The following is a 16,303-nucleotide window of genomic DNA, read 5'->3' on the forward strand; positions in this document are numbered from 1 at the left end:
TGCAGCACAGTCATGGTGAGAAGTATCTCTATGTGGTGTCGCATTTGTTATATTCCTAGAGCAGAACAGCACCTACATTCCCAGTCGTGAACATTATAAATAAAAGTCATGAACACAAATAATAAAAAGCGATGAACTATTGGCATCCCTCTTAAAGATATTTAAAAATCATGCTGGAAGGGGCGTCGAGTGGCGCAATAGGTTGAGAAAGCGCCCCATATGTAGAGGCTACAGTCCTCACTGCAGGGGGCCCCGGTTCAAATTTCTTCCCCCTCTCTCTGCCTCCCCATTTCCTGTCTCTCTCAACTGAACTATCTAATAAAGGCATGAAAAGCCCCAAAAAATATACTGAAAAAAATAAAATAAAAAAATAAAATCGTGCTGGAAAAAAGTGCTTCCATCCAAAATCATTCAAATCCAACTGCTCATTTAACCTCTCAACATGGCCTTATTTTGGCATCAGGGCCGCCACTTATACAGTATCTGTTCTTCATGCTTCAACAGCGCTTGATTTTATGCTTGTCAAGTAATTTTGTCATGCAAATGAGATGGTTTAGGCATGAAATTAATAAAATGCCAAACTCCAGGGACAGCTGTTGGGCAGAAGCTGGGGTCTAAACAAGCACAAAGTACTTTTTGTTTTCCTTTTTTTTCTCTGCAACAAACTGTTTCTTGGACTCCAAAAACACTGCGCAGTATTTACCTCATTATAACAGATTGAATATCATCCTCCTAAACAGTAATCAGCAAGTAAAATGAATCCAGCAGCTAGTTAGAAAATGTATGCAATGGTCCCTTTGGCAGCCGTTCAGTCAAAAGGAGTTGTGGCTTTCAGCGGTGATAAGCCCGCATAAAGCTGGAGCTCATGCATGAAAATCTCAGGCTCAACAAAGTCATTCATTACATGCCACTTGAGGCTCTCTTGGACAGAGGGATCAGTGAATGGGGTACACTGATGCTCACATGCGAAAACTCATGACCCCCGGTGCTCATGTCTCCACATGTACCTGAAACTGTGTAAACCATGGGATGGATGGACCCAACTGTTGAAACAAGTTGTACTTCAGTGGTGTACACACGATGAATAGCATTTGCTGAATAAAAGCACAAAGATGACAAAGGCTAATTTGAAGAAAAGGACAGTCTAGGCTTAGAGGAATTAAAGGCCAAGTATGAAACTATAGCCGGTAACCATTGAGACTGGAAAAAAGGATGGAAACAGTTAGCCTACCAATTCTTCTAAGACAAACTAACAGCACTACATTTTAATCTAGTTTATTTTATCTGCACAAATGCTCATGTGAATAACCCAGTAGATTTGCAAACTGTATATTGCCCAGCTAGCTGTTGTGCTGTAAACGGGCACTAGCTGTAGCTTCATTTTTAAAGGGGTAGCAGATATAACATTGGGGCATATTTTCTATGAAGTCCTCAACACCTTGAAAAAGCTCATGGGGAACTTAACAAGCTCAAGTCCAACATCATTATAAGTGCATCTACCTAAAGGGGTGTGCTGGGTAGTATTACATTTCTGAAATGTCCAACTATTAGAAAACATAAAGCCACTGGTGAGATGTTGTTCTGGTGGCAGCAAATTAAAGGCTAAATAAGTAATGGCTCCAGTCTCTTGATCAATTATTTATTACATTTGTGAAAAGAAATTACCACTGGCAATGAACGATTTAGGGTACCATATTTTACCAAACCAGTTGTAAGGCATGTTCCATTTGATTGTAGGCTTATTAACACTAGATCAAGTCGACATAACTGTCATTTTGTTGCCAGGAGGCATTGTGCCCCACTGCTCAGGGGAGAGAGCCCACTGAGCCAAAGGCCAAGTATTGTGATGGTACAGAAAGTTCATCATATGTAAAATTTACTATAATGTTCAGATCATATTATAGCATATCTGGGCCACAAGGACAGACATCTTAAACCCTGAAACTCATTTTCCTGGTGTGTGGTCTGTGTAGTGGGAAAACAGTTGACTTGAATTTCATAAGCTCACATTTCCAATGCAAGCCCCCCCCCCCCAAACCAAATTTCCTGTTATGAAAGTAAAGATATCCAATGTCATATCAATTCATACAGTAATTATACAGTACAATAGGCAATAAATCATAGTGTATCCATGAAACTACAACATGTTTTTGTTTCAAACAGAAAATCCAAATTTAAATGCTTACTACCTGGCTGGAGCTCAACAAGTACATACAATTTGACAAAACATTGTGAAGAATAAATCATTTCCATCATGATCTACAAAAAATACTATTACTTGCTAAATAAAAAATATGCACGAGTCATATAATGTACAATTTGTATCAATATTAAGGCATCTTTTCAAAAGCACAAAATATTTAGATGAAGATCCAGGACAAAAACATTATGACTGTCACTGAAGGCATCATACACAGGTCTGTATGCAGTAATGGTGAAATATTCAGTCTGTGCTTGATAAATCTTGGCTTGTGGGTAGAGACCACAACAGCACCGTACATACACTGTAAACATGTAAGATAAATGGTAACAGTAAAACTTTTTAAAGATCAACAAGTGGACAGGAATGAACTTTAAAGTTTCACGTTAGTTTTTCTAAGTTTTGTTGGCCTCAAAGCTGCAGTATTCAAATGGAAAGGTTGCTGTATATAGCTGCCGTGTAAGGTTTAGTGGCAAAAACATTATATATGTAATTTAAAAGTCAAACTCTTCTAAATTATACGCATTATCTAAATCTCTCTCTGTGATTATAGGGCCTGTAAAACAGGGTTCATCCTCACAACAACATGGTCAAGCCCTAAATGCACAAAGGGTTTCATCACTAATACATGGCCATGACTGGCGTGTAGACAAGCTGTTTTGTATTCAGGTCTCGGAGCCCACTAGCAGAGTGAGAAACGGCGAGAATTAATGTTCATCTTTGTGACACCAATGAGCCTCAGCGGGGCAGAGAGGCCGAGGCCCGGGGTCACTGGGCATTCACACAGCAGGTCCGACAGCTCGTCCCGCTCCTCCAGGCCAAAGGTGGCGTCGTTGAGCATCCTGCGGTGCAGGTGGCAAGTCTGCTCAATCTTCAGCTTGTTAATGTCGCTGCGGAGCCGCATGAGCTGCCTCGCCAGCTGCTGGTCTTGTAAGCGCATGTCGGTCTGTAAAAAAAGAAGACAGAGATGGAGTGTCACAAAGATGCAAACATGTCCTCAAACCAATTGTTGATTAACTGATGAGCCAGATCATCAACTATAATTTTTGATAGCTGATTAAATGTTGTAATCACATAAGAATACCACCAGGAAGTAGCCTTGAAGAATTTTGTGGAATTTATTTTATATTTCTTAAGCTTTGTACCATATGATGGCCTTATTCCAATTGATGGATACAAGCTATTCTTCTAAACATAGTTTTAGTTACATGTTTAAAGGTTTTTAGTTCCCAGTAAAGTCAACAGTATCAAACAACAGATTACACATTGTTCACATAGTTTATATTCGCTGGAGGTCTGTGCTTTCAGTCTTTGTTGTGTGAAAAAATCCACAAAGAAAACTCACAGTGGGACACTCATACACAAATTACTCAACATAAGCTCCTGCAGTTTTGTTCCTTTTGTGTCCACTGTCTTTGTGCAAAATGTTTGTGGCCACATACTGCGTGAGTACCAGTCTGCCTCTGTCTGTGCCTCTTTGCGTGCTCAGTCCAAGCTTATGAAGCGTGGGTGAATGTGCAGTGTAATTGAGCAGAGTAAAAATGATTAGACTTGCAGAAACTGTGTGTAAAAAATGTCAGATGCCAGTGTGTGAGACCCAATCAATGTCACTAACTCAAATGGATTCTTCTGCACAATAATTGGACATTATGTGCATTATTAAAGTCTAATTGGCTAAGGCATGACGTTATCTCAGTTTTGTCTCTGGCCGTTTACTGCAAATCTCTTCAGAATGTGAAATAATCTGTATCAATCTGCAATATGCAGCCAAACAAATATTTTAGATGTGTACATTGTAAAGAAACAATGTCCTACCAGTTCTCTCCTGAGCCATCCGAGTGCCTCGTCGATATTCCCAAATCCTTTCAGCACACCTGATGGCAACTTGTGCTGAATAACACCAGAATTCACTACAGCCTCTTTGGGAGCCACTAGTTTCCTCTCAGGCTCCATTTGAATCGGGCATTTTCCCGGTCCTGACTCTGTGAAGCTTTCTGCCTCGAGCCGCGCTTTCCACTCCAAGTACGAAGGTCGCCTGGTCTCCAGTCTTAACTTCTCCGTCAGGGCCTTTAACGTCGTAAGATGGTCATCCGTGGGCAAATCTGCATCTTCCCCACATTCTGCTTCATCTGCGACTCCGACTCTGTCCACCACGATTTGAGGAGATGAGGCGGCGTCCCTCATAGATATGCTGAACACTTTGACGTTTTTGACTTTCTGTCCTTGCATCTACTTCCTCTGCTGTGGGCCACGAAAATCAACCTTTAAAGGGTTTTTATTGGATCCATTGTTGTTTTAGGGGCAGACAATCTCAGGAACTGCAGAGGGGAGAAGCAGCAAGTTATAAAATATTTGATAGCAACACCACTGACAAGGTACATGACATGTTTTAGGAAGGTTGCACCTCAACTTTGGCATGGCAGGCTCAGGTGTATAACAGGACAGATTAAATGTAGACAGTGAGCTCCCCTTCTCTATAATACTGCAAACCGATTTTAGACTGAGCATTCAGCTTTGCACATGTCAAATATTAAAGAAGCGACACACTGAGTGAGGGAACACACCTCGAGGATTTTTCATTTAACAGGAACAAATCATCTCCATAGCAACAACACAGGCACTGTTAATGAATCAGCAATTTTCCACCTCCTGTCCTCGGGGCTTATTGCCTGAACCAGAAGTGACACACGACCGGCAGTGGGACACAACGGCTGCTGGTCTTGTTCTTTTACTACACTAGTCTTATCTTTTACTGCAAAACATTACTGTATGTTGCACTGATGCTCAAATATTACTTATATGGATCAAAACAGGTACATTTGATGACTCCACATGGTTGTTTTCATCGAGAAAAGCATCACTAAGAGCCTACAGCCAAGACAATGTCAGCATTCTCATTTTTAGCAAGGTTTAGTGTGGTTATGATCTTAGCATAGCCTGTATTTTCTAATCAGCACTGAACACAAATAACAGCCGTGAACAACAAATATTAAGGCAATGTATCCAATAATTAAGAAGATATTTAACTTAGGACCACAAATATCAACCTTGTGCTGCAAAAGGTCAGCATGGCTAATAAGTAACATAACATTTTATATTAAGGCATTTAGGGTTATGGTAGGCTACACTGTATGATCCTCTTACCATTTTAGCAACACTTATGCGAGTCTGGCAGCCCACAAGCAAGACTGACTCAGGAAATAGCCACAAACTAAATCGTTAATACAGCCTCTTAAATGATATAGCAAACACACACTTACAACAGTGGCAGCAGTAGCAGACTTTCTGGCCAGTGTCTTCTTACAAAGTCTTCAAGCACTCAGTAAGTGGTTAGCACTCAGTTATTCCATAATGGGTAGAGCAGACCAGCAGTGAAGTCATTGCCCTTGTATCTAATGATAGGCTTGGCTGTTTCACAAGGTAAAATAGACCTCTCACTGTGCAGAGTGGCTGACTTATGAATGTGCAGGAACGGATCCGCTCCTTACTTTCTGCAGTGTGTCTCCAGAGACCACATTGTTACAGGACACCAATAAAGGAGAGGGAAAATCCATGCCACATGCATTTTTAAAGAGTCTGTAAAGACCATGTACGTACAGTGAGGATGCCATTTAGGTTGTAAAAGGAAACAGCAGGGCTAAGCAAATATTGTACAACCAGCTATGATCATGAAGAAAAAAAAGAACAGCAACCCAGCCTCTTGCTGGCTGCTTGATTATTTAAATGGCACTTTTGGTGAACTCAAATTTACATCCTGAATATCAAATGCAAGACACACACACGCACAGACAGACTAATCTTGGGGGGGAAAATGATTTATCCCCATTATCTAAATGTCCTAAATGGCATCCAAATTGCCCAGCATCACCCGTACATTCTGGTTTCAAGGCTGCAGAATTTGATTGCTCGGCAACATCCAGCGTCAGTGTTGCCACACCAATAAAATTTATTTTTGTGGTGTTGGAATATGAGATGCCAAAACCTCATCTGGCTGAAGAGCTTAGGAAGTCTGGCTCTCCTATCTGGAAAATGCAGACATGTCTACACAACAAACGTGACCTCGGGGTGACTAAGAACTAGACTGTAGGGTGTTATCGCTCAGATCTATAACATAACCTCCCTCTGAGTCATTCCCATTCACAGGTACTGGATCATTATACACACACTATACATGTATGAACTTCAGCCATGGGATAGCTCAAAGACATGAATAGCCTATATGTAAACACAAAATCCAATTAATTCATAAAGGTAAACATCAAATTACTGTGGCATGTTGGATTCCTTCATTATGGCAACAGAAACTTAATAAAGCAGTCTTAAGTTCACCTTTACAGGCTGAACCAATCACAACAGAGGGAGAGAGAGGTACATTTTGTGGATATCAATGTCAACAGGTGCTCTTTATTACATTCTTAAAAGGAGGGATGAATGTAAACAAAGAGCACATTCAAAGGCATTCATTACAGTATCAATATAAAAGTAATAAGTTGTGATCAGCATAACAAAATCCCTCCAGTGTTCTGTCATTTAACAAGTTAAACAACCTGAAATGTTATGTTCACTTGGTTATATATAAGGAGAGGGGGTGGGAGTTTATAAGTTTACTTCTTCTCACTCCTTTTCGAATATGTATTCTATTTTTTCATGTTTAAATGTTTTGTCTTATTCTCTTTTTTTATTACTTTATTTTCATATTCGAAATAAACATTTCAATCAATCAATCAATCAATCAATCAATCAAATTATGATTGTAGCTAGTCATGCACACAAACACAACGTTTAATAGGGAGACATTGTATGAGATAGCCTACTACTAAATACATTTAAAACTTCATTTACTTTTCTGACTTACCTGACCTTATTTTAGTCTTCATAAAAGAGGGACACTGTTTACCTATAAAGTTGCTCTGGCTAAGTCATTTCAAAACATGCTGTCTATTACATTTCAGGTCACCATAATAACGCAGTTTCTGAAAGCTTCATGTAATTTATGTCACTGCTAAAAACTGAGATTACAGAAAGACTGAAATGCTTCAATTGCTAAAAAACCGGGTGATGGTTACTTCCACATTCTGCACGTGAGCGCGCACTCTCTCCTCGAGCCTGTGTCTACCGCGCTGCAAGGTGAGACATGTGAAACACACCGACACATGCTGCGTAACAAGGGTTTACCTGGCAGGACTCTCCCAGCGGCGGTTCAACATGTACTCACTCAGTCAGTCCCAGTCAGCAGACAGACACCTTCTCCAGCTCAGTCTCTCCCTCTCTTGATATTATCCTCTTCTACCACTGCTCCACGGTCCACTTGTTTTTGAGCAGGGAGCTACCGGAGGAGGGGCGGGATCGTTGCGTCAAGGTTTTGGTTGCTTGGAGACGTCCCAGGAATCCCTATCAGACTTCCCCCCGCCTGCATGAATATTACTGCAAGTGCGCCACAGTCTGATGATGACCACCGCCACCACACCACACCACACCACGCGACACGTTCACTCTTCCTATCATTTATTTTCATTCAACAAAATACAATTACAACTTTCAAAACAACACATTTGAATAAGTAAAAAATATCAACCACAAAGTTTTCATACGTATGAAAATGACTATATTAAATTCTGATGGAATAAATACAAAGAGCTCCTCCAAACCATGTCATAATGACATATGTGGAAGTGTAGAGTAATTTAGTGTGGGTAAGAGCTATTGAATAAATAGAGATAAAAAAAAAAAATAGTGTTTTGTCTACTCAATTGAATCTCAACAGGTGGCTTCTATAACAGCCACGATTGTCTGGTCAGCGAAGTACAGGCATTATAGGAGTTATCAGTGGAGGGGATACGACTCTTGTGCTATAGGTATTCACTGTTTGAAGAGCAACAGGTGAGATGTCTATATTTCTAGTGGCACTCCTCTAAAGCATTTCTAAAGAACTCATTGTCTCAGTGCTGGTGTGTTTTCTTTTTAATACAAAATACATGCTACCATCCAGTGAGCTTAAACAATTGAATTCTCTATGGGGTCATTTTGCCACTAAAATTCAATTAAAATCAGCATTAGTCTGACTTCTGACAGACAATCAGGAATCTACATATTGAGTGATTGTAATTTCACTTAGTGGTAATTTCTTATGGCATCATGGATTCTTTAAGATTTAGAGGACTGTCAGACTTTATGATTTTCTTTCTTTCTTTCTTTCTTTCTTTTTTGAATAAAGAAATAAAAATCCAGGATCCATGACCAATCAATGTCTGCAACCCAACTGTTCAAAAATATGGCAATGCGCGAACAAGTGAAACATAAAGAAATGTGATTTGCTTCCAGTTTCAGTGTGTCTGTATTACTAATATGTCGGGTCTTTGTGTTCATTTGACGAATGTTCTCGGTGCAGGGCCTGTTTGTCTTCCTGTGTCTCAGATGAACTACTGAGTCATACTGTGATAGGAACTCTGGACTGCTAACAGTGACACATGTCTTCAGATTTAACCAAAGCCACAAATAAAAATCATATAAGTGCAACTAGTATCGAAGGATCAAAAGATACCGGTACAACCAATCACCTGAAGGCTTGAAAACCACATTGAATTACACATTTGCTACATGATGAAACATCTACACAGGTTCAAATATTTCTCATCTATATTCATATAGTATTTTACCTGCAGACAGTTTCTTCCCTTTTGTGGTTGCTTTTGTTCAACATTTTCAGTTCATCATTCGGTTTCTTGATTTGGGAACCCCATTGTGTTAATTTTGTGTCTGACAGATGTGATGACCTACTTTGAAACAGACTCAATCACTTTCATAAAGTCAGTTCTTCTATGTCATCATCAAATGAGGTGATGGCACGGACGGCGGGTCTGCTGTCTGCTACATGTAGGGTGCTTAAAGAGGATGCTGGCGGAGTGGAAGACCCTGAGCTGAAGCTGAACAGTCCTTCCCTTCTTGAACGTACTCCATTGGTCGCTGGAGGACTACTGAGGACCTCCATCTTGTTGGAGTTGCCTACGCCGTCAACAGAAGGTGCGGCCAGGGCCCCGAACAGCTGCTGCATGAGGCTGGACTTCTTTTCCTTCCCAACTTCTTTTTCCGTGTCCTTGTCTTTTTCCGTCTCCATCCCTCTGAGACTAAAAACACCTATTGCTTCTAATGCAGCGTCCCTGTCCTCTTTGGACGGAGGTGGAGGGAAACCTGAAGACCCGCGAGACGAGGCTGAGAGTCCAAACGAAGGGGCATAGCTACCAAACGCCAGGTCGTCACTAGAGTTTTGGGTGCGTATTGTTCTTCTCCCGATTCCTGTTGTGACTGCTCCCCCCTCTGGGCCCAGTCTCCTCCTCCCACCTTCCCTGCTTCCAGCACCGGCGCGCAAACTGGCCGTCTCCTCTGAGGCTTCTGTGAGGCTGAAAACTGAAGGGGTCTGGTTCCTCGGCTCAGGAGGACGAGGAGAATAACGCTCAGTGGTGCTCTTATTGGACTCAGAAGAACTCGATGCCGGAAACGAGGAGTCCAAACCTCCCTGGTTCTGACGGTCTATTTCGCGCATCTTAGCCAGCAGTTGCTCTTTTTTGCGACGTGCTTCCTCTCCTACTTGCTGATTGGTCAGAGCCTCCTGGTTCCATTTGTCAACCTCCTCCTGGACGTGACCACGCTTCCTGTTGTTCTCTTCCTCCTTCTGGTGAAACAGGGAACTTACCTTCTTTCTGTCTTCTTCCTCTATCTCTTTCTCCCAGCCTGTGGACATAGTGTGCGTTAGCTTCAAGTAAAATTACTTACTCTGGATTTCTCATGCTTTTTTTTTTTTTACTAATTCAGGCATCAAGTATGTGTAGGTATGCATTTATCTTTACCATCTCTTAGCCTTTTTGCTTTCCCTTCAAGCAAGTTCAGCTCCTGGGTGAGTTGCTGTTTCTCCTTCTCCTGTTCTTTCTCCTTGTCTCTTTCTTTCTCCCTGTCTTTTATCTTCTTCTCTTCCCAGTTTTGATGCCTGTCCTCTGTCTCTGTCCGTCTGTCACCTCTATCGAGCTCCTGATGAAGGAAAAAGTTACAACAGTAATGATAAACAATGTGTACAAAACTTCAAATGAATCTTTGAAGATGGAATGTGGTTAGAGGGAGACTTGAGCGGCTGACACTTTACCTTGAGCGACAGGTATTCATCAGGTCCTTGTTCATTGTAATCAGTTGCGTCAGTGACGGCTGGAGGAGGTGTGGGGAAATCAAGACTAGATGCCCCGTCATCAGTCTGCACTGCCTTGGAGCTGCTCCTGCTGGGGACTATATGTGAAATAAAGAGGAGAGGTTACATCAGGGCCAAAGTTGCTAAAATCTATTCCTAGCCATCCCTTGATAAAGAGCATTTATATTTATTACCATCAGTGAGCAATACATTTTTTTTTTTTAGATCAACAGATTTCCTTTGAGCCTACAGCAATTTCTTTGTCTCTCCCACATCTTCAGATTACAAGGCTTTATGATAAATAGACAGATGGACATTTAAGCAAATACATTCCAGCATCCAAAAGGTAAATCTTACCTTTTCGCTTTGCGCTGCTGTCAGTTTCTCTTCTTGAGGAGGCTTTCACTATGCGGTTGGCATATATGTTTTTGGCATCTAGCTCTCTCTCCTTCTCCTGATAATAAAAACATTATACTGTTAGACACAAACCCAGCAGCTCTTCATGCACAGTCATAAAGGAAGACCAGTTTGTTTCAGTATGTTTTTGTGTCTATGCACTTTTAGTTTGTTGGTCAGTCTGTCCAGCTCCTCCTGCAGGCTCCTGATCTCCTCCTGGGCACTGATGGTCTTCTTCCTCTCTGCAGCCAACTGCCTCTGGTAACTGCTGTTGCTCAGCTCCAGGCTTCGCTCCAGCTCCTTCAAATATACAGTATACAGTTCAACAAATGCACAAAGTCAAATCTCAACAAGACGCAGAGAAGCTGAGACATAAATCAACAGTAGGGCAAAATCTGCCAAATCTCAATCCACCCACGCTCCTCTCGTTGCAGTGTTTACTAGTGCATACAGTGCTGTCAGAGTTTCTACCTCCTTGGGGTTTTCCCTGCAGTTACAGCCTGGATTTGCAACAGATTGATGGCTTGAGCCAATAAGAAGTATTATTTAGCCATCTCCACTGAGGCCAATTTGCTTTTTTTCAATATCTATTTAAATAAATTATAAATTTACCTTAATCTTTCGCTCTGCCTCTTCAGCCCGTGCCTTCTCTTCTTCCAGCTTTCGGCTCAGCTCATCCCTGGCTCCTAGCTCTCGCTGGTCGACCAGCTTCTTTAGCCGGAGGATGGTCGCCTGACTCCTGTGTAGCTGCTCCTCGCTGTCCTTCAGCCGCCGCTCAGCCGTCCGTTCCCGCTCTTGAGTGCGCCTCAGCCGCTCGCGCAGCACATGGGTCTCATTGGAGTGGCGAGCCAACAGCTGGGAAATCTCACTTTCGGTGTCATCGTAGCGCTGCAGGGCTTTCTCTTGGCGAAACTGAAGCTGAGGGATGGAAAAGAAGACGTTCCATTTTGGGATGTGTTAAAGGGTGAAGAGGAAATTAAAAACAAATCAAATGGTTTAGACCTATAGTACCTGTCTGAGAATTCGGTTTTCCCTCTGCAGCTCATCAGTGCGCTGCTGCAGCTCAGCAAGAGCATTACGCAATTCATTGATCTTAAGCAAGCGGGCTGAAAGCATCCGCTTGGTCACCAGGTCCAGGTCTTTAGGAGGTGTGGACTCTTTGCTTGGTGCTCTCACTCCCCTACGATGCTGCTGGATCAGAGCTTGGCCACCGAGACGCTGTGGGCGGGACACACCCTGGCGCCCAACACCACCTACCAGATAATAATACACATGATGTATGAATAAGCCGTTAATGTAACATGTGAATATTAAGTGCACTTCAATTAAACAGTGAATAAAATTTAAGTTTGAAGCTCCATAGAAAACATCAGTCCTGCAAGGCTGTTGGTAAAAGCCTGACTAGAGCCCATGATATTCAAACAGAACTTCAATTATTTGTGAGTATCATACAGGGTTCCCACTCTTTTCTTGAAATCATTTTCCAGGACATTTACAGCTGCTACAGTCTGACAGACATGTTATCATGCCATACACTAAAACATCCCCCGTCCCATTCATGCTGTGGAGAAGTGTTCTTTTCGGCAGTCGTACCTTATTTTGTACATTTAACCAGTTTGTTTCTATGTTTATTCCTCTCTCAGCCCCAGAAGTCTGATTTAAAGATGTGCAGTCTGTGGCTCTAACTAACAATTAAATAATGTCTTATTATGCTTAGGAATTATAACAAATGTATCATACAACAGCGCAAAAACATGTTGTTTTTGTTTTTAAACCACGCCCACAACAGCTCTCTGCTGCTCCTCTATCCATCACTCAACAGAGAAAACCCTCATCCTCGCGGACCAATACTGGAAACACTCATCAACTCAAAGTCTCTAGTTTTCTCACTAGTTTGGAAAAAATATCCTTTAGTGAGGTCTGAAAAGGTCAAATAAAGCTTTGGTAGCTGATGTCACACAATGTGATAAATAGTTTTCTAGGACAACTCTAGCTTTTCCAGGACATTTGACTCTCATTTTCCGTGTGTTTTCCGTGTTTTCCAACCATTTTCCAGGTTTTCCAGGACGTGTGGGAACCCTGATCATAGGATGAATACTACTTATAAAACAATATTCTATTAAGAGTTGTGTTTCCCTCTCTATAAGCCAGTGTGTTAATATCTGCCTTACACTGCCATCACCTGGACACAGAAGTAAATTCAACTAAGGATTAAGTTTCATTCATTTATCAATCCTTGCTTGATCACCTCCTTGTTTTACATACCTGTCTTGTAGAGGGGGCTGCCAGAGAACTTCTTCGCTCGTACCCCTCTTTGAGGAGTAGGGGATGGAGTCCGAGACTGGGAGTATGGCGACAGCGAGCGCTCTGATAGAGACTCGTTCTCATAGTCCTCTGAGTAAAATGACCCACTACTCCTCCGTCCCTCTCCATCTGATATCTGATCCCGATCAGGGTCTGAAGGCCAAGTTCTGGTTTTTGATCTGCTCTCAACATTGCTGTCTTTTTCATCATCATCGTCCTGGATCTTGTCCCGGAAGTTCTTTTTATCTTTATGGGATGATGCTCGGGAATCTTTCTTTTTACTCTGGAGGGACTGGCGACTTAGATTAACATCCCGATTGTCTTCATACAGGTCAGTGGCATTTTCAGATTCCATATTGTCACTTCGAGAGGAAATGCTGCATTCAAATTAAACACAGAAAGTGCAAAAGAATGAAATAAGACCTTGAATTTTAGGATTTTTCTGAGTTAAAATCTAACATTAACAGAGGCCTACTTGCACAGGATGTACCTTACCTGATTTAACATACTTATAAAAGCCGTCTGGTCGTCTACACTCATGCCAGCATTTGTACTGGCAGTATCAAGGAGCTTGGCTAACTGCTTTCTCTCAGCTTTTCCGTATTGTGTATCTTGGTCACTAAGCGACAATACACATGAGGTGGAATTTTCCATGAGGCTGAATGTTGTATGATATCACTATTCAACACCACTGTTGCTTCATAGTAAATACTGGTCTGCCCCCTGTCTGTCCTAGTGATGTATTAAACAGCCAGATTATTACTTCTGCCTGCAAAAAAATGCACATAAAGTAGAGGCATAAGAAAATGAAAATTAAGAAGAAGTAAGGTGTTCCCAATTTATCCAATCAAATAAGAACAAAAAGCTGAAGTGTTTGGGTCTCAAACTGTGTCAAAAGCCAAGGAATAAAGACTTGTTTTAAAGACAGCTAGGCTGGGGGCTTGTCTCAGGGGCAGAGAGGTCATCCTACATTTAATATTTTGTGTGCCCCATTATGTGTTGTCCTTGTTTGTTCATATGTAATCTCACATAATCTTGAGTAATTTGAAGAATAAACATTGAATTCAAACTTAATCCTGGAGTATGCTTATTAGTAATTGTGTTAATGGGATGTTCAGGTCATACCGTCATCTGGCCCTTTCATTAACCCTGGTTCCTGACAATAATAGAAACACTTGATGGACAAGTATCTATGGCAACAGTACACACAGCTGCAGCACCATCAGTAGACAAGAGCATCATTGTAGGTCAAGCAGGGGAGAGGTCTAATACCCTAATACAAACATGTTTCTGAAAACAATATTAAGCTCTCTCACATGGTTTATCAAAGGATACCAGCTTTTGAGCTTTTCTCCTATAATATTCAAAGCCATTTTTCTGATCGTAAGAAGAAAAAGAAAAAAAAACCTCTGAGGGTAAAACTGGTTTATAATCATATGAACTGACGTTTTATTTTCAATATGAACTAACTGCATCGACTGAAATGAGAACCTTGATAAAAAAAAAAAAACACTTTGTGAGATTTCCAATACTCACCATTCACATCATATCCTTATCAGCTCTGTTGTCTCCGTCATGATCATACCTGACTGTCTCCAGGTTCGTGGTAACGTTGTTAGCTGAGAAACTCTCTGCAGCCGGGACACAGTTTCTCTGAAAACAAACAGATGAGCTTACTACAGCGGTAGTATAGTAGCTATGCCTGACCTGCCCCCTCTCTAACCATGGACAAATTGGATTAAGGTAGGCCGTCTGCTGTTGACAGGTGCATGGTCATTGTTGTCAGACTACCTGTCACAATGTAAGTTAGCCCCTGAAGTCGACCACGCATCTACAGGCACTCTACTCATGCTGCTCAATATTATCATTATAGAAATGTAAATTAAGTTAGAAATTAAGAACTGAATGATACAACAAAGCATTTCAGTACTAACATTAAGTTAGCAAACGTTAGCATGTAAGTGGCTGCACAAAGCTAAAGGTGCTGGGTGAGCTTATTGCCACATATGGCTACAAAAGACTACAATCAACAGGTGGGATGTGTTACCATTAACTACCGTTCAGGGGGAGTTGGCACTAACCTGTCCGTCTCCGCGTTGTCTTAAAAAACATCGTTTTGGGGGCTGTCTGCGTTACATTTAGCTTTGAAGCAAAAACAAGCTTCTCGTTTTCAGACTCGACTGGCTAACGTTAGCTACATAGCTTCAACTAGTAACGTTAGCAATCTTAGTAGCATGAACTTTAGCGAGCTCAAGCACCGTTAGATATAAGGAGGAAGAGTCGTTCGGCCTCTTTGGCAGCCGTCATGACTGTCTTGTTTTTTTTTTAAGCGCCGATATGTAATTATCCGCAGTAAGCCTAAAGTCGGCGCTGTCCAGATACTATTTTTCGTTTTCAGTCCACGCCTTGAGCTTTGCTCCGACTCCAGCGCTGACGCTGCACCATGGCAACCACAGCACTTCCTGAAATTACACACTTCCGCCAGAGTGGCGCTGTTGTATTGTGATATACCCAGCTGTATGTTTATAGCTCCCTACCTACCACCCTTATTTAATTAATTTAGTATGTGATTAATGCGTTGCTATCTGACCAACTGTTGTGTGAAATATGATAGCCCCCCCCCTTTCCCCTTCACCCCACAAAAAGGAAAAAAGAAAGAAAAAGGGAAAGAAACATGTCAACCACATACAGTAGGCCAGCCTGGCTTCCTGGCCTATGTATTGTGTAATCCGTATTTCTATTTAGGACACATCATGTGTGCATAAACTGGATTGGTCATTCCAGCAGCATATTGTGCAAAACATGTAAAAAAAAAAAAAAAGAAAAAAAGAAGAAGACTTACATTACAAACAATCTGCTATGGACCCAGAGTCTGAAATAAAGAAATATTAAAGGTCCCACATTACGCAAAATTCACTTATGCAAAATCTTTAGCTTTCTTCCTTTCTCTGAAAATGTGTGCTCACACAGGCCAATTGGAATTTTTCCCTTCATTCCATCATAAAGAGATAACACCTCTTTCAGGTGGTTTGCCACCGGCCCAGCTAGGTCTGAGTGCATGCCCGCTGCCATCTTTTATTCTCTCACAAACACCAGCTCCAGTAGTCTAGTTGTTCTATTGTTGGCTGCACAAGCCAACACAGAACCCTTTTTATAGACTGAAACAGCTTATGAAATTCAGCAACTGACAGACAGTGGAAGCAGGGTAAGCCAGCAGCACAGGTCATTCG

The 16,303-nt window shown here is 41.6% G+C and overlaps 2 protein-coding genes across 4 annotated transcripts; both read right to left on the reverse strand.

The window, feature by feature from the left end:
* Positions 1-1,677: 1,677 nt before the first annotated feature.
* fam167ab (family with sequence similarity 167 member Ab) lies at positions 1,678-7,507 on the reverse strand. 3 transcript variants are annotated; one of them, XM_084000154.1, is made up of 3 exons: positions 7,416-7,507; positions 4,016-4,518; positions 1,678-3,146 (listed from the first exon to the last, which is right to left on the reverse strand). In XM_084000154.1, the coding sequence occupies exons 2-3, from the start codon at positions 4,427-4,429 to the stop codon at positions 2,883-2,885; spliced, it is 678 nt and encodes a 225-aa protein (XP_083856280.1). In that variant the 5' UTR covers positions 4,430-4,518; positions 7,416-7,507; the 3' UTR covers positions 1,678-2,882. The 3 variants fall into 3 exon arrangements, with proteins under 3 accessions (XP_083856280.1, XP_083856281.1, XP_083856282.1); XM_084000155.1 differs by having other exon boundaries at positions 7,376-7,468; XM_084000156.1 differs by lacking the exon at positions 7,416-7,507 and adding an exon at positions 5,461-5,574.
* Positions 7,508-7,777: 270 nt separating this feature from the next.
* On the reverse strand, positions 7,778-15,485 carry lca5 (lebercilin LCA5). Its single transcript, XM_084001272.1, has 10 exons — positions 15,155-15,485; positions 14,610-14,726; positions 13,035-13,450; positions 11,781-12,022; positions 11,382-11,687; positions 10,932-11,069; positions 10,731-10,827; positions 10,335-10,471; positions 10,045-10,222; positions 7,778-9,928 (listed from the first exon to the last, which is right to left on the reverse strand). The coding sequence occupies exons 3-10, from the start codon at positions 13,426-13,428 to the stop codon at positions 9,000-9,002; spliced, it is 2,421 nt and encodes an 806-aa protein (XP_083857398.1). The 5' UTR covers positions 13,429-13,450; positions 14,610-14,726; positions 15,155-15,485; the 3' UTR covers positions 7,778-8,999.
* Positions 15,486-16,303: the final 818 nt, after the last annotated feature.

The sequence above is a fragment of the Trachurus trachurus genome (assembly GCF_905171665.1).
Source record: "Trachurus trachurus genome assembly, chromosome: 24".
NCBI classification, from domain to species: domain Eukaryota; kingdom Metazoa; phylum Chordata; class Actinopteri; order Carangiformes; family Carangidae; genus Trachurus; species Trachurus trachurus.

Coding starts and splice junctions, on each gene's coding strand:
- fam167ab (XM_084000154.1), bottom strand. CDS start 4,429: ATGCAAGGACAGAAAGTCAAAAACGTCAAAGTGTTCAGCATATCTATG. Junction 3,147..4,015: donor GATGGCTCAGGAGAGAACTG/GTAGGACATTGT, acceptor CTTTTTTTACAG/ACCGACATGCGCTTACAAGA.
- lca5 (XM_084001272.1), bottom strand. CDS start 13,428: ATGGAATCTGAAAATGCCACTGACCTGTATGAAGACAATCGGGATGTT. Junction 11,688..11,780: donor AAAACCGAATTCTCAGACAG/GTACTATAGGTC, acceptor TCCATCCCTCAG/CTTCAGTTTCGCCAAGAGAA. Junction 10,828..10,931: donor GACTGACCAACAAACTAAAA/GTGCATAGACAC, acceptor TTTTATTATCAG/GAGAAGGAGAGAGAGCTAGA.